This window comes from Rhinoraja longicauda, chromosome 6, assembly GCF_053455715.1.
Source record: "Rhinoraja longicauda isolate Sanriku21f chromosome 6, sRhiLon1.1, whole genome shotgun sequence".
Lineage (NCBI taxonomy): Eukaryota > Metazoa > Chordata > Chondrichthyes > Rajiformes > Arhynchobatidae > Rhinoraja > Rhinoraja longicauda.
The window spans coordinates 62,896,042-62,920,643 of record NC_135958.1 but is presented as its reverse complement, the minus strand read 5'-3'; the positions used below and the strand labels follow the sequence as shown (position 1 = coordinate 62,920,643).

Sequence of the window (24,602 nt, the reverse complement as noted above, 5' to 3'; positions counted from 1 at the left end):
GGTATATCAAAAGAAAATTAAGAAATTCAAACTAATGCCAAACAAAATGTAAAATTTAAATTCCAATTCTACGACAAGGCACAATGACGATACTGGCGTTGTTACAACCAAAACAGAATAATCAAAGGACAACTCCTCAACTCACCATCTCTTGTCAATTTTAAAACCAAGCTTGTGTAAGCACAATCTTTGCTTAAGAAGATTTGAAATATACATGAGTTTTGCCTTGAATCCAAATCTTGTACTGCATTAGCATTAATGCATCAGGTAATTCATCTGTTCAAAAGAAACCAAAAGAAAAAAACATTAAGTTCATAAAATTTAACTTGATATCTGGAGAAATCAAGTTAAAATCTGCAGATGGTGAAAATCTGAAGAAAAAAAAACAGGATACGCAGAAGGTTAATACATAGTGTCTCTGGAGAGAGAAACAGAGTTAATGCTTTATATCAATTATCCTTGAACAAACTGACTGTCTTCTGTGCCAAAGGACTCAACCATCGGAAGGTTCACTGACCCAAAACGTCAGCTGTTTCTCTCTATATATATATGCTGTCTGACCTGCTGAGTATCCCTGGTATTTTCTGTTTTAATCTTCATTTATCTGGGGGATTTCGGTTTACATTAGCACCATAGCTGTCAAACATACTTTTATAATACACATATAGTTAATTCAAAAATAGTTTAAAGAAAAAATGCAATACCAGTGGCTACTGGTTATGGCCTATTTCCAATATGACATGGAAGCAATGTGCAATATGTTGTGTATTCCAACTGCCCTTGTTCTTATCACAGTTATCATGCAGGGACATGGATCTTAGAAGTGGAGACAAGCCTTATGATAAAAATGCCCAGTTTTCAGAATGTACCAAAGATATTAGTCAGAGTCATGGAGTGTTACAGTGATACAGTGTGGAAACAGGCCCTTCGGCCCAACTCATCCACAACGCCAACAATGTCCCAGCTACACTAGTTCTACTTTCCTGCGCTTGGTCCATATCCCTCCAAACCTGTCCTATCCATGTACCTGTCTGTTTCTTAAACGATGGGATAGTCCCAGCCTCAACTATCTCCTCTGGCAGCTTGTTCCATACACCCACCGCCCTTTGTGTGAAAAAGTTACCCCTCAGATTCCTATTAAATCTTTTCCCCTTCACCTTGAACCTATGTCATCTGGTCCTAGATTCCCCTACACTGGGCAAAAGACTCCGTGCATCTACCCGATCTATTCCTTTCATGATTTTGTGTCCCTCTATAAGATCTCCCCACATCCTCCTGCGCTCAATGGAATCGAGATCCAGCCTACTCAACCTCACCCTAGTCCTGGCAACATCCTTGTAAATCTTTTCTGAACCCTTTCAAGCTTGTCAATATCTTTCCTATAACATGGTGCCCAGAACTAAACGCAATATTCTAAATGCGGTGTTACCAACGACTTATACGACTGCAACATGACCTCCCAACTTCTATACTCTGACTGATGAAGGCCAAAGTGTCAAAAGCTTTTTGACCACCTTATCCACCCGCGACTCGACCTTCAAGGAACCATGCACCTGCACTCCTAGATCCCTCTGCTCTCCAACACTACCCAGAGGCCTATCATTTACTGTGTAGGTCCTGCCCTTGTTCGACATCCCAAAATGCAACACCTCACACTTTTCTGTATTAAATTCCATCACCTATTCCTCCGCCCACCTGGCCAATCAATCCAGATCCTGCTGCAATCTTTCACAACCATCTTCTCTATCAGCAAAATACTAACTTGCTAATCTTGCCCTGTATGTTCTCATCCAAATCATTGATGTAGATGACAAACAGTAACAGGCCCAACAACGATCCCTGAGGCACACCACTAGTCACAGGCCTCCAGTCCGAGAAGCAAGCTTCCATCGTCACCCTCTGCTTCCTTCCATGGAGCCAATTTGCTATCCATTCAGCTATCTCTCCTTGGATCCCATGTGACCTAACCTTCCAGAGCAGCCTACCATGCAGAATCTTGTCGAATGCCTTACACGTGCCATGCAAACATTGCATTCTAATGCATTTATGTTATTCACAGAATGATTAAAATATTGTTTTTCCCTCTAGATTAATGTCAATTGCAATTTACAATCAAATCTATCCTACCGCTGCAAGACATGCATGGTATTGAAAGGTATCACTGATGGTCTCGACCCAAAACAGCACCCATTCTTTCTCTCCAGGGATACTGCCTGTCCTGCTGAGTTTCTCCAGCATTTTGTGCCTTCCATGTTCCGGCCTCTGTCTCAACACTGCCCCCCTCCTCCTCTCCCACCTCTCAACATGTGCCCCACATCCAGTAAAAATGTATGGCTGGAAGCTCTGAATAGTGGGTCCCAGCACTGAATGAGCAGGGACATGAGCAGACATGTCACATTTCACAGAATCCACACTATCAACTACCCGTTCACATTAGTTTTCTGTTATCCCACTTTGCATCCGTCCGTTCCCCCCACCCACCACCACCACCACACTGGGGCCAATTTACAGAAGCCAATTAACCTACAAACTGGCACATCTTTGGGATGCAAGAGGAAACTGGCGCACCTGGATGAAACCCACACGGTCACTTGGGAGAAACTACAAACAACACAGACAACTGAGGTCACAATTCAACGTGGGTCTCTGGTGCTGTGAGGCAACAGCTCTGCCACCTTGCGATTCTCCTGGCCGTTTGTGTATTTAACATGCAGAGTTATCACTGTGAAAATAGCTCAATCTCTCTCAAATATCACCACAGGGTCCTAAATATTGAAACGAATGGGCCTGAGATTTTCAACTCCAATAACCGAAGGCACAATTGGCACAGCAGCACACTCTCAGTACTAGACTACAACAGCCTATGTACACTCCACATTTCGTACCTTTCAACCTTAAACCCTTTTGGTAATGTAGTACCTATGAAGCCGTTCTGGGGAAAATGAGAGTTTGATTGAATGGAACTTTTAATTTGTTGTTGATCCTGAAGTACAAGAACAGTTTCCGGATACACATTCCTACTTCCATAATCCCCTAGGGGTCCAACTACAGCGTCCTGTTTTTGGTGTTTTCTCTGACAAACTGGTGTTAGGATGAAAAGTAAGGCCTAAGTTCGAGTTCCAGTCCAGAGACTCGGGCATGTCCCCTTCCACCGCCGCGGCGAGGGAGAGCCGCGGGCATTCTCCTTCACACCAGCAATGGCAGCAACGCCGTGCTCTCCGGACTCAGGGGCAGGGGGGTGGAGATTGTGAAGCACTGGCTGCCTCTCCTGCTAATGTTTATTCTCGATCGCCTTACCGTTCGTGAGATGTTGCCGCACACACACCAAGGGAGGGTCCTCCCTCCGAGAGACGACCGTAACTCCAGCTGGCCGGCGGACCAGTGTTAGGTGTGTACCACGACCACTATCACATCACTGTCACATCACTATCACAGGCTAACCAACCGCGCGTTAGGCCGGGTGGGCAACAAGGCCGCAGGCCCACCGCCTCCTCACTGAAACGCTGGAGCCGGCCCCAACCGTCGCCCCTGGCAACGCGAACACAGCCCGCGAAGCACGAATGCGTCCTCCTGACAAGTTAATAAACTTCTCCCATCCGGCGGCACCGCTTCCAGCTCGGTACGGCTCTGTTTAAATCTCTGTCATGAATGAAGTTTATTTTGAGGGGGGGGGGGGGGAGGTGCTGTTTTAGTTGGCCAAAGCGGAGAGGATTCACACAGCGAGTCGGATGTTTGAAGCGGCCTTGTTAGCACGGCGCTTGGCAAGCAGTGTTTCGCTCGGCATTGTAGGAGTTGTAGTCTCCAATCCAAACTCCTCAGCCGCCAATGAACCATTCTATGTAGAGGAAGGAACAGCAGATGCTGGTTTAAACCAAAGATTTACATGCAAAGCGAGAGTAACTCAGTGGGTCAGACAGCAACTCTGGAGAAAAGGAATAGGTGACGTTTCGGGTCGAGATCCTTCTTCAGACTATTCTAGATTTCCTTGAGCAGCGTCTGCTTTGATCTGTCGTTTTCACACCTCCATTTACCTTCATTGCTTTGGTCATAGATGTAAAATATATGCTTTAGAGTAGATATTGTTTGTATAGAATGTCACAGTACAGAAGGAACCTAAGCATGCCTGTAACATGTCCCTCTAAACCTTTCCTATCTAAGTGATGGGAGCGGAATTAGGCCATTCGGCCCATCACGTCCACTCCGCCATTCTATCATGGCTGATCTATCTTTCCCTCTCAGCCCCATTTTCCTGCCTTCTCCCCATAACCCCTGACACCCTTACTAATCAAGAATCTATCTATCTCTGCCTTAAAAATATTAATTGACTTGGCCTACACAGCCTTCTGTGTCAATGAATTCCACTCTGAAGCAACAATCTGATTTGTTCCATTGTTATACATTTGCTATAATATGGAAAGATTTTCCTTTCTCCATCTCCACCTCTCCTCTCCCTTAGATTAGTCTCCCTCTCCCCAGACTCTGAAGAAGGGTCTCTACTCGAAACGTAACCCATTCCTTAACTCCAGAGATGCTGTGTGACCCGCTGAGTTACTCCAGCATTTTGTGTCCATCTTTGGTGCAACATTTGAGGCAGTGTTTCCGATATCACTTTGATAGTGGAGAGGTCAGAACCTTCGAAGGACCAGGCAGTGCCTACCACTCTCTGCAGCATTCTTCATTCCTGGGCATTCAAGTTGCCGAACTAGGCCCCAATGCAACCAGAGGACGTAGGTTTACGTGAGAGGATAAAGATTTAATAGGAACCCAAGCGGCAACGTTTTCACAGAAAGCGGTGGGTGGGTTTACGGAAGAGGAGGTAGTTGAGGCAAGAGTCAATAGTGTTTTATTGTCATACTTGGACAGTACATAGATAGGAAAGGTTTAGAGGGATATGGACCAAATGCAGGCAAATGGGGCATCTTGGTCGGCATGGACAAGTTGGGCCGAAGGGCCTATTTCTATGCTATATGATTTTATGACTGTGCACATAGAGCAATACAATGAGTTACTGTAGAAAATTGATGTTTTTAACATGGGCTTAGGAATGTAGGCCTTGTGCAACTCAAAGAATGCCTGAATTGGAATTACAGCACAATACAGAGCATCCAGTCCATCTTGACCATTTACTTCAACACCATTCACACTGATTCCATCTGTTCCATGTCTTATCCATTTTTTGCTTAACAAGCCATACAATCTAGCCTTATATTTTCACATGTTCATTGCATGAATTACAACTCTCCATCTCCCTCTCTGTCCCCTTTAATTACAGTAGAAACCAGGGTTCTGAACTCTGCCTGGATGTATTCCTGAAAGGTTAAACACATGATCTACCACAATTGATCCATTCTCATGAACAATAAGTGCTGGCCTTGCCAGAAGCATCTGAATAAATACAAAGATGACATCTAAATATCCATTTATTAACTCTCAGTCAGATTATCTTTGCTTCCTCAAATACAGCACATTTGTAACTGATAAACAAGATAGTTTAAAATAAATTGCTAAGAAATTTAGTTGTACTGTATACATTTTGTCTAGTTGTATATATTTTTTGTCTAACTGAACCTACGTCTGGATCCGTTCGGATCATTCCAGAAATTCAGATGGGAATTTACCATCATTCGTTATCTATTTCTATTTTTGGGAAACATCATTCTCGATGTAGTTCTTTTAGAGTGTTGCAGGAAATGTGACTACATTGTTTCTGAAGCAACAGCTCTCACTTGGTTCACTGGAATTCCTGGGTGAATGAATTTTATTTTCAGTGTCCTGTGAATTTTCTCCTGAGCCAGTGACAGCAATTTTTAATTCCTGTCAATTTTTTACCTGTTGTATCTATTTCCTCCTTTTCATATTGTTGTTTACATGAATAATTTTGCACACAATTTTTTATGTGATGCAAATAGGTTGAGAGGAAAAGTTGGAGAAGGTCGCAGTTTCAGTTGAGGCTGGTTAAGGAGGCCAACTGTTTAATCTACTTTAAACACCTCGAGCTTCCAAATCTAACTCTGCATTTGGTGTAATTCCACTCGTGACCGTATCAGGATCATTTAGGTTCCAGTGAGTGAGCAGACGGCCAAACCCGACTACAAATTGCAGGATTGGGCAGGACTCTAGTGAGACATCTGTACACATCTGTTTGAGGGTACTGTGTATTCTATTGTATGTGCCCTCCTTCCATTTTCCAATAAGCTATGCAGAGTGTTTTTCAACCCCCTGTTTGATCCCCAGTACAAGGTGGAGGAACCAGTTGAACTGGACAGTCCATCCCTTGTCCCGGCAGATATCAATCTGATCCAAAAAGTGCTTCATGGCTTCTTCTTCATTCTTGCCCACAGTCAGTGTCTCTTGAATATACTCAATGTCTTCTTTGCTGGTCAGTTGTGGCATCCCTGTCATCACCATCATGGAGAAGAGTATAATCAGCAGATTGGTATGGTGGCGGAGTGCAAGGTAGGCCTTGACACAGATATCCTGAGTGAAGAGATAAATTCAGAAATCACATTTGTCCTTATCTTGAATCTACATTAAACATGAAATGTTTTAATAATGTTTGTTGTCAAATGTCCACTGGTGTCCCTTGAAACGTTTTCTACATTAAATTATTTCATAAATGTTTTACTTAGATATATGCCTAAAACATTGGAGGATCCTACAGTTAATTGACTGGAAAGATTCAAATGCATTATTGGTGTACTTGCCTAATATCAGATCATGTTCAAGTGTGGCATGGTGGCGCAAAGAAAGAGTTGCTGCCTTACAGCACAGGTACCCGGGACTACGGGTACAGATTTTGAACGTTCTCCCCATGACCTCCGTGGGATTGCTCCAAGATCTCCAGTTTCCTTCCATACCCCAAGTTTGTAGGTTAATTGGCTTGGTATAATTGTAAATTATCCCTAGTGTAGGATAGTGTCAGTGTGCGAGGATCAATGGTCAGCACAGACTCGGTGGGTCGAAGGGTCTGTTTTCGCGCTGTATCTCTAAACTAAACTATCTGTAACCATCCCATCTCACAACAATACAGAAATGTTGTCAATGAATGAATTCTCAAACATAATCCTCACTTGGGTGATGAATGTGTTATTTAGGGAACAACCTATTAAGTTTTTGAATATATATCTCTTTGTAAAAGTCCAAAATAGTTTCTAAACATTTATGAAATAATTTAACGTAGAAAACATTTCAAGGGACACTAGTGGAAATTTGACAACAAACATCATTAAAACGATATTAACAAAAGCCTTGGTCAAGAGCTAGGTTCTCAGGAAAATGCCAAGTAAGGGGAGTGAGTTTTAGATATTTAGGAAAAGAATTCCAGAACATAGGAACCAGAGAGCTTAATACATGACCAGCACAGAAAACCTGGGATACACATGAGGTTAAAGTTGGAGGCTCTAAGGTTCTAAGCGGGGTGAAGGTCTTTGCAACTGGAGGTTACATAGATAAGTAAGGGAGGCAGTGAAGGCTTTTGAACAGATTAATGAGAATTTTAAAATTGGGACATTTTGCATAGTCATTTTGCATGGAGAAAAATTTTAAAATTTTGGTGCAAGTTCCCTGACATCTGGTTCTTTCAGCAAGGGTTTTGCTAACTAATAATTTAGGCTGCAGGTATACTGATTGTCTAAGGACAACACTGGTTTTACTCACCTGAAACTTCTGGAAGTGTTGGCTGGTCTTTTTGCCAGATGTGCCCATCACGTAGAGAAAGTCGGGGGTCAGAACAAAGGGAACTCTCTCCTTATTGATTCCTAAGAAGCTTTTATAGTTTCCAAGAATATGACCAAAATCAATGTGGAAAAGATTTCCTGAATGGAAGAAAATGGGAATATTATTTTGCATATTTCAACATGCATTTATTTCATTTGCTTCTCATGTCTCTGGGAAATCTGGTATTGAAATCACCGACTTAGACATGTAAACAAGAACTACAGATGAGAGATGTGGTGACTTTTTATGGAACACTTATTTCATTTGCTGAATTCTGCTGCTTGAAAGGAAAATTTCTTGCAAAGGAAAATCTTGCCAAGTTATTGCAAATGGGTATAGCAAAGGAACAAGTAGTATAAGAAAATAACTGCAGATGCTGGTACAAATCGATTTATTCACAAGAAGGGTCTCGACCCGAAACGTCACCCATTCCTTCTCTCCCGAGATGCTGCCTGACCTGCTGAGTTACTCCAGCATTTTGTGAATGTAGCAAAGGAACAAATCTGGTCGCTGCTTCAAAGAGTGTTGCAGGCATGCATGGGTTCCTTCAGTACTGTGAGATTCTATACAAACAATATTTGTACTCTCAAGCATATATTTTACATCTACGACTGCAGATCAATCATATTTATCTCTGTCTATATAACCTTCACCACATATCCTATGCATGGTACACATTCCACGTTGTAATCCAGTCCAGGATTTAGGTAGGACTGGAGTCACTGAGATAGTTTAAGAAAATAACTGCAGATGCTGGTACAAATCGAAGGTATTTATTCACAAAATGCTGGAGTAACTCAGCAGGTCAGGCAGCATCTCAGGAGAGAAGGAATGGGTGACTTTTCTGGTCAAGACCCTTCTTCAGACTGATCACAATAGTTAGTTTGTTGCTTGTTCGGTTAGTTGTTAGCTGAAGCGAGGAACGCACAGGTGTGCTGCTCACTTGGCATGGGTTTAATAAATGTTTTATGCTTCACCGAATGCTTCGTAATGGATGGATTACAAAACAACGCCTAAAGCAATGGAGGTAAATTAAAATAATTACTGGAGTTTTATAATCAAGTGATTAACTGAAGTTAAGAAAGATGATGAAGTGGACACTTAAAAAAAATCAAGAGAATAATATCTGGAGAGGGAAGGGATTGTGTTGTGTGATGAATAAATGGGATCAAACAAACGGATTGTTTGGCTTTCAGTGCTCTAACTTTGTTGACATTATAAGGCTCTTTAGTACCTATGAATGTGAACACTACAGTCTGAGTCACACATTACATCCAGACAGTATTTAATTATATGCATTTGTCTGCAATTATACCACAAGAATAATGAAAAATCATTTGGAGAGGTAATATTCAATTATTAAAGCCAGTACAATCCTTTCCAATTTCAATTCCAATCTTTAATAGAAATAGAAAGGACAAGGATATGAGCTGAGATGAGGAAAAACTTTTTCAGTCAGAGAGTTGTGAATCTGTGGAATTCTCTGCCTCAGAAGGCAGTGGAGGCCAATTCTCTGAATGCATTCAAGAGAGAGCTGGATAGAGCTCTTAAGGATAGCAGAGTCAGGGGGTATGGGGAGAAGGCAGGAACGGGGTACTGATTGAGAATGATCAGCCATGATCACATTGAATGGTGGTGCTGGCTCGAAGGGCCGAATGGCCTCCTCCTGCACCTATTGTCTATTGTCTATTGATATATCTGGATTTTCAGATGCATTTGGCAAGGTGCTATATAAAAGGCTGCTATATAAAAGGCACAAGATAAGAGCTCACATTATTGGGATAAGTATTTTAGTCAGGAATGAAGACTAGTCATTCGATAGATGACAGAAGCAGAATAAATTGGTCTTAATCAGGCTAGAAGCATGTAACTGATGTGCTCAGTCTTGTCCCTCAATTAGTTATTATACATATTAATGATCTGGAGTACGGGGTAGAATAAGATATGTAAATTTGATGGTGACATAAAATTAGATGGGAGGGTATATTGCAATATGAACTCTGTAACAAGATATAGATAGGCTGAGTGAGTGGGTCAAAATATGGCAAATGGAATTTAACATGAGAAAATGTGAGGTCGTACTCTTGGCAAGATGAAGCAAATGGTAGTCTATAATCTAAATGAAGAGTAACTGTAAATGAGTCAAGTAAAGGTCAGGAAAAAGGTCAGCTGAGATAAAGTTAGACTTTATTTCCTTCCCTCACAGTGAAGAATGTGGGGAATCCGCTGTGGTGGATGTTTATGTTAACTTTTATATAGTTGTGTGTCTTGTTGCTTTTTTTTTAGTATGGCTGTATGGTAATTCAAATTTTACTGTACCTTAATTGGTACATGCGACAATAAACTGACCTTGAAACCTTGAAGTGTATCACTGAAGGAGTATAGGAGATTGAGGAACATACTTAAGGAAATCAGGAAGGCAAAAATTAGGCATGAGATAGCTCTGACATACAAAGTTAAGGAGAATCCAGCGATTTTACATGTATATTAAGGGAAAAGGGTAACTAGTGAGGAAACAGTGCCCTTCAGAATCCAAAGTGGTCATCTATGTCCGGAGCTGCAGGAGATGGGCAAGGTCCTCAATGTCTCCTGTTTTTACCGTGATGAAAGACAGGGAGACTAGTGAACTTGGGAAAGTTAAATGGAAATGTGTTAAGGACAGTTCAAAAAGTGCTAGACGTACCGAGACATATTAAGGTAAATACATCTCCCAGGCTTGATCAGATATATCCAAAGACAATGTGGGAAGCTGGAGAAGAAATTTCAGGAGTCCTATTAAGAACCTGAGGGGCAACATTTTCACTCAGAGGGTGGTGGGTATATGGAATACACAGCCAGGGGAGTTAATTGAGGCGGGTAGATTCATTTATTATTGTTACGTGTACCGAGGTGGAGTGAAAAGCTTTTTTAGTTTAGTTTAGAGATATAGTGCGGAAACTGGCCCTTGGGCGCACCGAGTCCGCACTGACCAGAGATCCCCGCACAGTAACACTATCCTACACACACTAGGGACAATTAACAATTATATGATTCCTGATTGAGTTATATGAGGCTGTTAAAATCAGGACTGTAATAAAATCAGGATTTCATCCATTTGGAAAGACGAAGGTTGATTAGGGATAGTCAGCATGGTTTTGTGCATGGAGATCATATCTCGTGAAATTTTTGAAGAAGTATCCTGAAAGGTTGATGAGGGCAGTGCTGTAGTTGTAGTCTATATGCACTTCAGCAAGGCCTTTGATAAAGTTCCACATGGTAGGCTGCAATGAAAAGTTAGATTAGAAGGGATTTCGTGATAGCTTGCCAACTGAAATTGGCTTCATTGTAGGAAGCAGAGGGTTGTGGTGGAAAGTTGTTCTTCAGACTGGCCCGCTCTGAGTAGTGACTGACTTCATCAGTAAATGGGTAGAGAAGTGCGTACCGAAAAAGACAATCCGAGCGTTCCCAACCAGAAACCATGGAGGAACCGTGAGGTACATTCCCAGGTTAAGGCTAGATGTGTTGGAAACAAATCAAATGATCCTGAGCAGTATAAGAAAGCTTGCTAGGATCTTTGCAAAGCCATCAAGAATGGCAAGAGACTATACCGGGACATTTTTGAGTCCCAGTATAATTATTTGAACACCCTCATAATGTGGTCGTAAAACTATAACTGTCAGCAAAGTGGTCATGCAACATCACTGGTGATAGTGCGGCCCAACCTGATGAACTTAATGCATTCTATGCTCACTTTGAGCAGAAGGCCCATGGGGCGATGACACCCGTCTCTTCAGACTCAAGTGTGCCTCTTCCTAGGGTCACTGGTGCAGATGTTAGATCGGCGTTGGAACCCATGGAAAGCAACTGGCCAGGACGGAGTCCCTGGGCATGTCCTTAGGAACTGCACAGACCAACTTGTTGGAGTATTCACAGATATATTTAATCTCTCCCTACTCTGTTTCGACATATCCACCTGCTTCAAGAAGACCACTATCATCTTGGTGCTGAAGAAAAGCAAGATTGCATACCGTCCAGTGGCCTTTATATCCACCATCATGAAGTGCTTTGAGAGGCTTGATATGGAACACATTAAAATCAGTCTACCAAGCAACCTTGAGCCACTGCAGTTTACCTACTACCACGACAGGTCCTGATGCCTTCACCCTGGCCCTACACTCATCCCTGGAACACTCTGATAAGAGAGACATCTACGTCAGATTTCTAATCATAGACAACAGCTCTGCTTTCAATACCATTATCCCATCTAAGCTCATTTCTAAACTCATGGAACTAGGAGTCAGCACTCTACTCTGCAACAGGATTCTCGACTTCCTGACCAGCCGACCACAATCAGTGAGGATCGGTGACAAATCATCCACCACAATAAGCCTCAACACTGGTCCTCCACAAGGATTCATTCTCAGCCCCCTTCTCTACACCTTATACATTCACGACTGTGCAGCCAATTACAAATCCAACTCAATTTACAAATTTGCGGGTGACGCCACCCTAGTGGGCCGGATATCAAATAGTGATGAGACGGAGTACAGGGAGGAGATTGAGAACCTTGTAACCTGCTGTCAAGACAACAATCTTTCTCTCAATGTCAGCAAGACAAAGGAGATAGTGATTGACTTCAGGAAGCAAAGCAGTTCACATATCCAGGTATACATTAATGGTGCCGAAGTAGTGATGGTTGAAGCTTCAGGTTCCTAGGAGTAAATATCAGCGACACCTTGTTCTGGACCAGCTATATCAAAGCAATGGCAAGCACACCGACACCTCTACTTCCTCAGAAGGCTCAGGAAGTTCGGCATGTCCGCACAACTCTCACCGAATTCGACAGATGCTCTGTAGAAAGCATTTCATCATGCCAAACATCACAGCATTATCTGCTCTTACGCCAGAACTGGCTGGTTCTGACACTAACAGGAATGGCTGGTTGTCCAAAATTATAGAAATCAATGTTGTGACGCCACAGCCCAGAGGAAAGAAGAAAGGCTCTTCAAGTTCTCCAAAGTACTGAAAAGACTTACTTCATTGGAACATTGTAAGAGGCCAAAGAATGCGAGATCAGAGTATAAATAGGATAGTGACTTTGCACAAGACAGTCAGAAGCTCGAGGTGAGTTTTGGAAACTGGATGTAGATATCTGCCAGTTGTTGTCCAAAATGGATTTAGCTTCTACACCATGAACACAAAATGCATTATACCAAATTAGAAAAATATCAAAATGAGTTAAAATGGCGAATGGAGGACCCCCTTCATTTGTATTCACCTATCACTTTCCAGGCTTTGTCGCCCCTGCGCACTTCTAGCTCCCCACCACCCCCCACACCACAATGTCCAAAGAGGAGCCCCAAACCGAAACGTCATCTATCCATGTTCTCCGAAGATGCTGCCTGATTGCTGAGTTACTCCAGCACTTTGTGTCTTTCTTTGTTTTTACATGGGTCCATGAGTTAATGTAACGTTGGTAACATGACAGAGGCAAAGAAGGTTAGAATCATAGTCATACAACACAGAAAAAGGCTCTTCAGGCCAAGATAAGAAAATGTTACTGTGGAGAGAATCAGAGATTGTGACAAAAAGGGCCAAGCTGATCAAGGTTCCTCCATTTTAATTACTTAAACATTACACTCACCTGACTCTGTAATCATGATGTTGTCATTGTGCCTGTCTCCTATACCCAGGATGTAGGTGGCAACACAATAGCCAGCACACGAATAAACAAACCTTTCCACGGCAGTTTGGAACTGCAGGGGCAATGAAGACTTCATTCAGTTTGCATTATTTAGAGAGTCCTTCAAACATCACACGCAATAGCAGCAGAGGAAATAAAGTTGAGATGATCAAGCAAGGAATAAAAAGGCAACACAACTCAGCCAAAAAAATAGTGGCTCAGTAATGTCTTAGGTAATGTCTTAGGTATAAGCAAAGGTCCTCAACCTAAAACACGGTCTGTCCGTTTCCTTCCACAGATTCTGCCTTGTGTGCAGAGTTCCTTCAGTAGTTTGTTTTTTTGCCCCAGATTCCAGCATCTTACGGCTGCAAGATTTTCATTGCACCTGTACCTCACCATGCTTGTGCATATGACAATACGCTTGATTTGACTTGGGTTGACTTAGAGAGTGTTTTAGTAAGAGTTGTGGAAGGTAGGAAAATGTTACTGTGGAGAGAATCAAAGATTGTGACAAAGAGTTGTGAGATGAAGTAAAGTTTAAATCGTAGAATTCCAAATAATATTACACTATATGAAATGTATTATGGAAAAGAAAAACTGCATCTTCTGATATTCTGAAGTAAAAACAGAAAATGCTGGAACCGCTCAGCAGGTGAGGCAGCATCTGTGGTGAAAGAAACAGGGTTAATGTTTCAAGTCAAAGACCTTTGGCAGAACAAGGTGCAAGGAATAGATTTGGGATCTGAGTATTGCCACGCAGTCCAATGCAGCAAATGATACTTGCTAGTTGTGGGGTCACTTTCGGGAGTGGGTCTTTCTCTGAGCACTTCTTTTTAAAGACCTTGACAAATAAATTGAGGTGCAGAATGAAAATGTACATTTATGGACAAAAAATAACTATATAAACATAAAATGCAAAAGAAACAACAGTTTCTGTCAATTTTTATCAAGGGTTTGTGTTACAGAAAATTGCGATACTGACGGTTTTCTCAGAACACAACCCCTAAGCGATGCGGGATTGTATGGTGCTTGTGAACTAGTCCTGAACCTAAAGTAGCTAGTAGTTGAGCTGGCAAAACTATGTAAGTTAATTGAGTTCTCGTTTGAATATTTGTGAATTGGCTCAGATTCTTTGCATTACTTTTTAATACTCCAGTAAAACAGTGAGATTGTCAAATGTCTCCACAAAGAGATTGTGAAGTTGTGACCAGGGCTAAGATTATTGAACTTATCCTGTACTTACGTACTCAGTATCTGCCAAGTTATCCTGTACCAATACTCTCTTCAGTATCTAGCAGTTGGTTCATTTACCTTGTCCTCAATTGGGCACTTGTCTTTCAGCCAGTGATTTAACACTTCATCCTTGAATGCCCCAGTGTTACCGACTGTGCTCTGCTGGATCTTGGCAATAGTTGTGGCATCTTTTACAATCTGAATCATTCCTGTTGAAAATTAACAAATATTTCAAGTAGGTGACCTTGCATGTTGCATTATTTATTCAAAATTAAACCCTCAAAAGCTGTTTGCTGCTCTTTGACTGCACTGGACATTCACTCTGTCAGATCCTTGTGGGGTTAACCATTAAGCATGACGATTTATTCATCCATTCCATTAATATCTGGCTATATTAATACAAGGATGAAACCGGAGCTGGAAGAGTGATATACAGTAATCCAACAGAGTTTTCTTTTTTAAGTTTTGGTTGTTTACTGAGCTTTGTAAGTACAGAGAGATCATTGTGAGCCATGTGACTGAGTATGACTCAGTGTGACTGAAGATCCTTCATGAGGGGGAACCTTGGGAAATTGTCTGGTCCTGATGATCTACCCGGTCTTGTTCTTAAAACCTGCATCGACCAACTGGCTGGAGGTTTTGCAGACTTCTTCAAGCTCTCACTACTGAGGTCCAATTGTCCCCACCGCTTTCGAAAGGCATCAAAACACAGGTGCCAAAGAAAAGCAAGGTGACATGCCTCAATGACTCCAGACCCGTCCATTGTGAAGAAGTACTTTGAGAGGTTGGTTGGGATGCATATCAACTCTTGCCTTCGTAAGTACCTGAGCCAACTATAATTTGTCAACCGCCACAGCAGATCCCAGCTCTCCAACTCTGAACTAAACCACTTTGACAATAAGAATACGTACAGCAGGCAGTTAGTTGTTTATCGATCACAGCTTGGCATTCAACACCATCATCCCCTCTAAACCTATCATTACATTTCAGGGAACTGGATCTCTGCTTGATGCTATGTAATTGGATCCTCATCAGCAGACCTCAATCAGTATCAATAGGCAATAATACTTCCGCTTCAATTGCCTTTAATACAGTAGCACGTCAAGGCTGTGCATTCAGTTCCCAGCTCTACTCTCTCCATATCCATAACTATATAGCCAGGCACAGCTCCAATGCCATCATTCAATTTGCCAATGACAACACCATTGTTGGATGAACAGATAGTAACAATGAACATGGTACAACGGTAGAGTTGCTGCTTTACAGCACCAGAGAACCTGGTTCGATCCTAACTATGGGTGCTATCTGTACGGAGTTTGTACATTATCCCCGTGACCGCGTGGAATTTTTCAGGCTGCTCCGATTTCCTCCCACATTCCATAGATGTACAAGTTTGTAGGTTCATTGGTTTGAGCAACAAAATTGTACATTGTTTGCTAGCGTGTAGAATAGAACTAGTGTACAGGGTGATCGCTGGTCAGTGTGGACTCAGTGGCCGGATGGGCCTGCTTCCGTGCTGCATCGCTAAAGTCTAATATCTAAACTCTAATCAGACCACAGAAAGGAGATTGGTCATTTGATTGAATGCTGCCAGAACAACAATCTTGATCTCCTCATTAGCGAGATCAAGGAGCTGATTTCTGGAAGTGAAAGACAAGGAACTAAAGAGGGTAGTGTTGTTGATAGCGAAGATATTTATTAAAGGTTACAGCAGGATTTTGATAAAGTTGGGCAAGTGGGCAGAGAAATGGTTTAATGCAGATAAATGTGAGGTGTTGCATTTTGGAAAGTCTAACCAGGGTAGGACCTTCATATTAAATGGCAGGGCTCTGGGGAGTGTTGTAGAGCAGAGAAATCTAGGAGTGTTGGCAAATAGTTCCTTGAAATTGGCATTACAGGTACATAAGGTGGTCAAGAAACTTTCGATACATTGGCCTTCAACAATCAGGGTTTTCAATAGATAAGTTGGGATGTTATGTAACAGCTGTACAAGGCACTCTGAGGCGACAGTTGGCATATTGTGTTCAGGTTTGGTCATCCTGTTATAGGAAAGATGTTAGACACAAAATGCTGGAGTAACTCAGCGGGTCAGGCAGCATCTCTGGAGAGAAGGAATGGGTAATGTTTCGGGTCGAGATCCTTCTTCAGACTGAAACGTCACCCATTCCTTCTCTCCAGAGATGCTGCCTGACCTGCTGAGTTACTCCAGCATTTTGTGATATCTTCGATTTGTACCAGCATCTGCAGTTATTTTCCTATGCTGAGTTACTCCAGCATTTTGTGTCTACCTTTGATTTAAACCAGCATCTGCAGTTCATTCCTACACATAGGAAATATGTTGTTATGCTGGAAGAGAGCAGAGAGGATTTACAAGGATATTGCCAGGACTCAAGAGCTTTACAGCGTCAGAGACACAGGTTCGATCCTGACTATGGGTGCTGTCTGCACACAATTTGTATGTTCTCCCTGTGGCCAAATAAGTTTTCTCCGGGTGCTCTGGTTTCCTCTCACACTCCAAAGACCTACAGGTTTGTAGGTTAATTGACTTTGATAAAATTGTAAATTGTCCCTGGTGTGTGGGGTAGTGCTAGTGTATGGGGTGATTGCCGCTGACTTGGTGGGCCAAAGGGTCTGTTTCCTTGCTGTTTCTCTAAAGTTTAAGTAAAGAGAGGTTGGGCAGGCTCGGACTGTATTCTGTCGAGCTTGGGAGGATGAGGGGTGATTTCATAGAGGTGGATAAGATAATGAGGGGAACAGATAGGGTAGATGCACAGTCTTTTCCCAGAGTGGGGAAATCAGGAACAAGAGGACAGATTTAAAGTGAAAGAGGAAAGATTTAGTGGAAATCTGGAGGGGTAACTTTTTCACACAGAGGTTGGTGGGTACATGGAATGAGCTGCCAGAGGAAGTAGTTGAGACAGAAACTATAACAACATTTAAAAGGCATTTGGATTGGTACATGGATAGGAAACATTTAGAGGGCTTGGGCCAAGCACAGGCAGATGGAACTAATGTTGATGGGGGCAGCTTGGACAAGCTGGGTTGAAAGGGCTGTTCCTCTGCTATATGACTCTGAACAGCAGTGGAAAGAGCCAACATCCTCAACTTCCCAGGCGTGCATATCTCTGAAGATCTGTCCTGGGTTCAGCACGTTGATGCAATCACAAAAAAAGCTCATGGATGTTGACAGAAGATGAAGGAGATTCAGCATCTCACCCAATACCCTATCAAACTTCTACGAGTGTACGACAAAAGAGCATACTGACTGGTTGCGCCACGGCCTGCTTTGATAACACGAATGCTCAGGAATGAAGGAAGCTGCAGAATGGTGAATATTGCTGGTCCATTGTGGGCATCCCATCAAGGGGATCAAAGGGATGTGCTGCTTCAAAAAGGCAACTAAATCAAAGAGCCACACCGCGACGGCCACACTCTCATCTCACTGTTGCCATCGGGAAGAAATTACAGTAACCCAAGAACCGTGACCTCCAGGTTAAAGAATAGCTTCTTCCCAGCAACCACCAGCCTTTGGCACACCCTAACCCCAACTCTACCTCAGCAACGATCTACTGTGGACATTTTGTTTGGTTGCATTATGTACTTCTGTTTTGCACGATTATGGAGTAATACTGATTATTCATTTATTGTATTATTACACCCTGAAGCCAATGGATGCAATGGGAGAGAAGCAAGGCCGGTGGGAGAGAGAACCAGGGTCAGGCCTGCCATGCCGTTGAGGTCGGCTGCGGGAGGCACCAGAAGGTGGATGGGCGAGGAGAGGGACGTCGGTTCACAGGTCGATCCGGGCATCCAGGAAGGTGATAGCAGGAGGTCCTGCTGCAGCCTGCGGCTTGCCTGGAGCAGGCACCGCTCATAACAATTAGAGTGCGACTGGACTTTGAAAATGGCGCCAAAACATGGTGCCTCTTGCATGCGGGATCTGTAGATTATTTCTGCACAATTTGCTAATCAGGGATGTGCTTATGTATGGCAATACCCTTGAGAATCTATGCTATTAGCTGGTATAGTCAATTAGAGATATTATATTTTGTTGTAGTAAAGATGGTTTCTTTTGTTGTTTTAGCTAATATAAAATGGATGCTTATTTTAGAGGAAAGCAGTAAGATGGATGCTTGTGGCAGAAACGTTATCCTTGGGAACAGAATGTGTTTGTCCCTTTACGAGTGATAAGGAGTGTACAGAAGCGATGGGCTATTGTCCTCTCCCACTCTGTCTGACTGCGAGTACTGTGTATTGAAACAGTAAAGCAAGGTCATGCAGCTGCGAGATTGCTCGTCTAGAGAGATAAGAAAGTTTCTTTCTTAGTAACAACTCCTTATTTGGGTGCGTGTGAAAGTAGGAAAAGTTTTGAATCCACTCTAGGTAAATTGATGCGTTTCTCTAAACATGTGACTTATATTAATGGTTTGGTTTCTGAGCATGTGACCTGTATCAATGATTTTGTCTTCTCTGTAACCATGGGAATTGTATTAGATGTGTAATTGGTCCTTGTATTAGATGTGTAATTGGTCCTTGATTTCTTTTTGTCACACCTCTCTTTTTCTGTATAAAAAAGTAAACAATGGTGGAGAAGTTGTTGTTCTTCCCCTGCCCTGAGTTGAGGTCTCTTCAGACACTAGTGTTGTGTCTGGAGATCTTCTCGGGAAGAACCCCATGGTGGAATAAATCTGATGTGCTAATCCAGTATCACGTGTGATTATTCAGACTGAAGGTAAAGAATTTGATTTAACACCCTACTGGGCGGTTTGTAAGAAAATGATTTCACTGTGTATTTGCACTTCCACACATGTGACAAGAAAAGCTCTTTTTTTTTAAAGTAACCATTGTTTGTGTTTTAATTTTTACCGATCTTGTTCCCTGTTGCAATGCACCCATAGGGCAAAAGGCAAAGATCCAAGGATTCCGTCTCCCAGATTGAGTCCATGATTAGAAGGATCTACAGATAAAAGAAATTATACCATTAATGAAACACAAAAAGGCAGCATCTCTGGATAGAAGGAATGGGTGACGTTTCGGGTCGAGGGTCTCAACCCAAAACGTCACCCATTCCTTCTATCCAGAGATGTTACCTGTTCCACTGAGTTACTCCAGCATTTTGTGTCTATCTTCAATGAAACACAAATGTCTACTTAGTGTCACTGAACTACATTCTAAACACTGTTACCAGCTCCGCTCTATCTCTGCATTATTTGCTTGCCTTCCGTATTATCATTATCAGCAATTTGTTGTGGCTGAGCAGAGCCAGATATTCTGGACTAAAGATTTAGTGTATAAAAAGTGCAAAGAAACACACTATGAATTATCTGTGTGACAATACTGTGTACTTCTTCATTATCTTGTTACCACGAGGAGGGTACTTATTCACCTCCAATTTCCATCCTGCCCTTAAATATACCTGGACTATCTCTGACATCTCCCTCCCGTTTCTGGACCTCACCATCTCCATCACAGGAGAAAAACTAGTGACGGACATTTATTACAAGCCCACCGACTCGCACAGCTATCTGGACTACACTTCTTCCCACCCGGTCCCCTGCAAAAAGTCTATCCCCTACTCCCAATTCCTCCGTCTATGCCGCATCTGCGCCCTGGATGAGGTGTTTCAGACTAGGGCTTCCGAGATGTCCTCGTTTTTCAGAAAACGGGGCTTCCCCTCCTCCATTATAGATGAGGCTCTCACTAGGGTCTCTTCTACATCCCGCAGCTCCGCTCTTGCTCCCCATCCCCCCACTCGCAACAAGGACAGGATCCCCCTCGTTCTCACCTTCCACCCCACCAGCCAGCGGATCCAACATATCATCCACCAACATTTCCGTCACCTACAACAGGACCCCACCACTGGCCATATCTTCCCATCCCCTCCCCTCTCTGCATTCCGCAGAGACCGTTCCCTCCGCAACTCCCTGGTCCACTCGTCCCTTCCTACCCAAACCACCCTAACCCCGGGCACTTTCCCTTGCAACCGCACGAGATGCAACACCTGTCCCTTTACCTCCCCCCTCAACTCCATCAAAGGACCCAAACATTCTTTCCAGGTGAGCAGAGGTTCACCTGCACCTCCTCCAACCTCATCTATTGCATCCGCTGCTCTAGATGTCAACTTATTTATATCGGCGAAACCAAGCGCAGGCTCGGCGATCGCTTCGCTGAACACCTGCGCTCGGTCCGCATTAACGCAACTGATCTCCCGGTGGCCCAGCACTTTAACTCCCCCTCCCATTCCCAGTCTGACCTCTCTGTCATGGGCCTCCTCCAGTGCCATAGTGAGGCCCGCCGGAAATTGGAGGAGCAGCACCTCATATTTCGCCTGGGCAGTTTGCGGCCCGGTGGTATGAACGTCGACTTCTCCAACTTCAGATAGCTCCTCTGTCCCTCCCTTCCCCTCCTCCTTCCCAGATCTCCCTCTATCTTCCTGTCTCCACCTATATCCTTCCTTTGTCCCACCCCCGACATCAGTCTGAAGAAGGGTCTCGACCCGAAACGTCACCCATTCCTTCTCTCCCGAGATGCTGCCTGACCTGCTGAGTTACTCCAGCATTTTGTGAATAAACTTATTTTAGCACGCTTATACTGGGAAATATTAAAGTTAGAGTGATAAAAATAAGCCTTTCCATGTAATAAGTGTTTTGGAGTCTTGTTACAATGAAAAATAGCAAAGCTACCAAAAGCAGTGCATCAGAGAATGTTACATAGCAGAATCTCACTGCAGAGAGCATTAGAAATTGTGACTGGAACGTGGGAGAAAGCAATGATGAAGCAGAAAGTTACATTGCAAGAAAGAAGCAAAATAATATGTTAGATGGAACAGTGACATTAGAATGCAGTCTAGTACAGCAAGTGATTGTGTGTAAAAGAAGATGTTACAGTGAAGGATACTGACCTGTAGCATGAGGCATCAGAGTGAGAAGCCTGAGCTTTACTGAAGACTGCAGCAACAATTATCTTCAAGCATTCCCACACATACCTGTATGATCAGCATGTCCTGCCGCAGGTCATCTCCATGTTTGAAGAGGATGCTGATAGTATCCTTAGATATAGAGGTGAGATCAGCACACTTGAACTCCAGCCATAAAGGCTTTTTCTTGGATGGCATGACTTTGCACTTGTCCACCTGCAGATTGGACAATAGATTATTTCAGTGTGTACTCGGGCAAATTTTACAATGCATTTCTTTTGTTCTGGCAGTTAATCCAGGTATAACTTCATCTGGCTGTGCAATGTGTCACATGAAGAAGTCACAAAAGACCAGCATTAAAACAGGACAGCGTTTCTCTTCTGAACTTCGAGAGACACCTCGTTAGTGATATATGATTCAGAAGTTAAACATGTCCATTGATAACTGCAGCTAACCAAATGATTTATCAAAATTCTCCTCCCACACAGTTGAGATTGCATATTTATACCATAATCGATGTATCTGTTGGTTCTCGATTGTTTGCAATGCAGTAGATGGCTGTAATGAGGATAGGGAGTTGGGTCAAATATCAGTCGCAGAATGCTGTGTAGCTTCTTCCAATTAACTACTAACCAATTAAACCTGGGATAACATTGGAAATCAATGAAAATAATTGTAAATACAAGGAACTGCAGATGCTGGTTTACAACAACAAAAAAGGCACAAAGTGCAGAAGTAACTCAGGCAGAATCTCTGGAGAACATGACATTTTCATGAGAACCTCTGGAGAAGCTGACGTTTAGCTCAGGACCCATCTTCAGACTGCAACATGTCTTTTGATGGCTCTGTGTACAGGGGAACTGTTGCACTCTGTCACCACACTGGCCAGTGCGGAATTTTGCTGATCTCAGCCAGCTGGTTGGGAGAAAAAAAGGCATTTTAAAGCTACGTTGAACTTAATAAATTAATCAATCATGGCACCCTTTAGCATTGTGTGTACATGAATAAATACAACAGGAAGCCTGCACTTTAGGGAAGGCTGCATGTCCCATTCCCACTCCACTTGTCCCTGGCGGCTGAAGGGAAAGAAGTTGATGTCTCCTTGGTCATAGAGTGATACAGTGTGGAAATTGGCCCTTCGTCCCAACTTGCCTACATTGGCCAACATATCCCAGCTACACTAGTCCCACCTGCCCGCGTTTGGTCCATATACCACCAAACCTGTCCGATCCATGTACCTGTCTAACTGTTTCTCAAACGTTGGGATTAGTCCCTGCCTCAATTACGTCCTCTGGCGGCCCATTCCATACACCCACTACCATTTGTGTGAAAAAGTTACCCCTCAGATTCTTATTAAATCTTTTCCCCTTCACCTTAAACCGGTATCCACTGGTCCTCGATTGATCTTCTCTGGGCAAGAGACTCTCTGTACATCTACCCAATCTATTCCTCTCATGATTTTATACACCTCTATAAGATCACCCCTCATTCTCGTGTGCTCCAAGGAATAGAGTCCCAGCCTGCTCAACCTCTCCCTATCGCTCAGACCCTCTAGTCCTGGCAACATCCTCATTAATCTTCACAGTACCCTTTCCAGCTTGACTAAAAGACCTTCCTTCACTTAAGGATTGAGACTAGAAGACATTCTTAATGCGGCAGTGAGTAGCAAACCATGAGATGTGGCAGACATCAGCAGCCTGGGATTGGCACCAGCCTAAGAGGCCGAGAGTGACCATGACCCTCATTTCCAGAGATAAAATGGATAACTCACACCTGAGAATGCAGTGGAAATCACAGGTCTGAGAACTCGGTGAAGACAAAGAATGCAGATTGAGTTTCAGGAGAAATGAGGTTCCCCAATTTGGTTGTTCCACGACCAAATAGCAACAGGTTTTTTTCAGACCAGTCTGGCCAGAAGAGAGGTGTTGAGGAAAACAAAAACGTAGCAAAGAAATGAGGATACCAATTTTCTGACTGCTGGTAACATAGGCACTAAATTACTCTGCTCCAAGTTAGCTCAATTTTCAACAGCATTGGTCTATTTATGTTTTTTGCCATTGTGTGAACAAATTTCTGGTTTGATATCTTCATGTAGGATTCAAGATTGTTTGTCATAAATAGATGTCTGCTATTAGGATAAGGAGCTGCGTCAAATGTCAGTCACTGAATGTCATTAAAGTGACAGCTTCAATGTTACTAACTGAAGCTTCTTCCAATTAACTACTCGCCACTGAAGTTGTCATTTGTCTTGAGTAAATCAATATTTCTGATTAACATCTATTCTTAAGAATCCTTTTAAGAGTGTAAGGAAACTGGGAAAGGTTTTCCTATATAAAGATGTAGCCTACCACAAGTGTACCGGCACGGAGGCCCGGATCGTACGGAACTCGGAAATCTTCTGGAAAATCGGTGTATTGGAGTTTCTCAAGCTTTTGTCTTAACTGTAAGATTGCTGTAAATAAAATGAATTCGGTTAGGCATTGCTGTGTTTAATGAAAATAACTCTGATTTTCCAAGTCCTGACACAGCTATGTTTCAGGCAGTAACATTCTAGCAGCATTAGACACCCACTCCAGAGGCCTGAACACAAAATTCCAGGTTGATATTTCAGTGTCGGTGTTGGAATGGGAAGAGTTGACCATCCCAAGCTCCAGGCTGCATCCTATTCCCACACCGACCTATACATCCTTGGCCTTCTCCATTGCCAGGATGAGGCATAATGCAAACCAGAAGAACAATGCCTCATATTTTGCCTGTGCAGTCCACAACCAAATGGTATGAATATTAAATTTTCCACTTTTAGGTAACCAACCTCCTGTATTCCCCTCTCTCGCTCCTGACAACCCACCCCATCCTCCCAGTTTTGTTCCATTTCCCTAAAACTGGAAATTATGCAAAAATGATTTATGAGGATGTTACAGGGTTTGGTGAATTTGAGCTTCAAGGAGAAGTGGATAGGTTGTGTCTTTTCTCTCTGGAGCATAGAGTTGCTGAGCTGTAGTCTGATTGAGATTTATAAACTCATGAGGTGCATAGATAAGGTGAATACCAGTCCTTTCTCCTGTCAAAAACTAG

General features: G+C 42.9%; 1 protein-coding gene across 4 annotated transcripts in view; it reads right to left on the bottom strand.

Moving 5' to 3' along the window:
• Positions 1 to 5,110: 5,110 nt before the first annotated feature.
• pik3cg (phosphatidylinositol-4,5-bisphosphate 3-kinase, catalytic subunit gamma) overlaps positions 5,111 to 24,602 on the bottom strand; it is a 35,220-nt gene continuing 15,728 nt past the window's right edge. For all 4 annotated transcript variants that reach the window (XM_078401143.1, XM_078401144.1, XM_078401146.1 and 1 more), the window contains exons 5-11: positions 23,876 to 23,979; positions 21,597 to 21,743; positions 19,478 to 19,568; positions 14,690 to 14,820; positions 13,340 to 13,451; positions 7,657 to 7,814; positions 5,111 to 6,477 (exon numbers count right to left, since the gene is read on the bottom strand). In XM_078401143.1, coding sequence (XP_078257269.1) covers positions 6,196 to 6,477; positions 7,657 to 7,814; positions 13,340 to 13,451; positions 14,690 to 14,820; positions 19,478 to 19,568; positions 21,597 to 21,743; positions 23,876 to 23,979 — 1,025 coding nt within the window. In that variant the 3' untranslated portion in view covers positions 5,111 to 6,195. The remainder of the gene's footprint in view (positions 6,478 to 7,656; positions 7,815 to 13,339; positions 13,452 to 14,689; positions 14,821 to 19,477; positions 19,569 to 21,596; positions 21,744 to 23,875; positions 23,980 to 24,602) is intronic.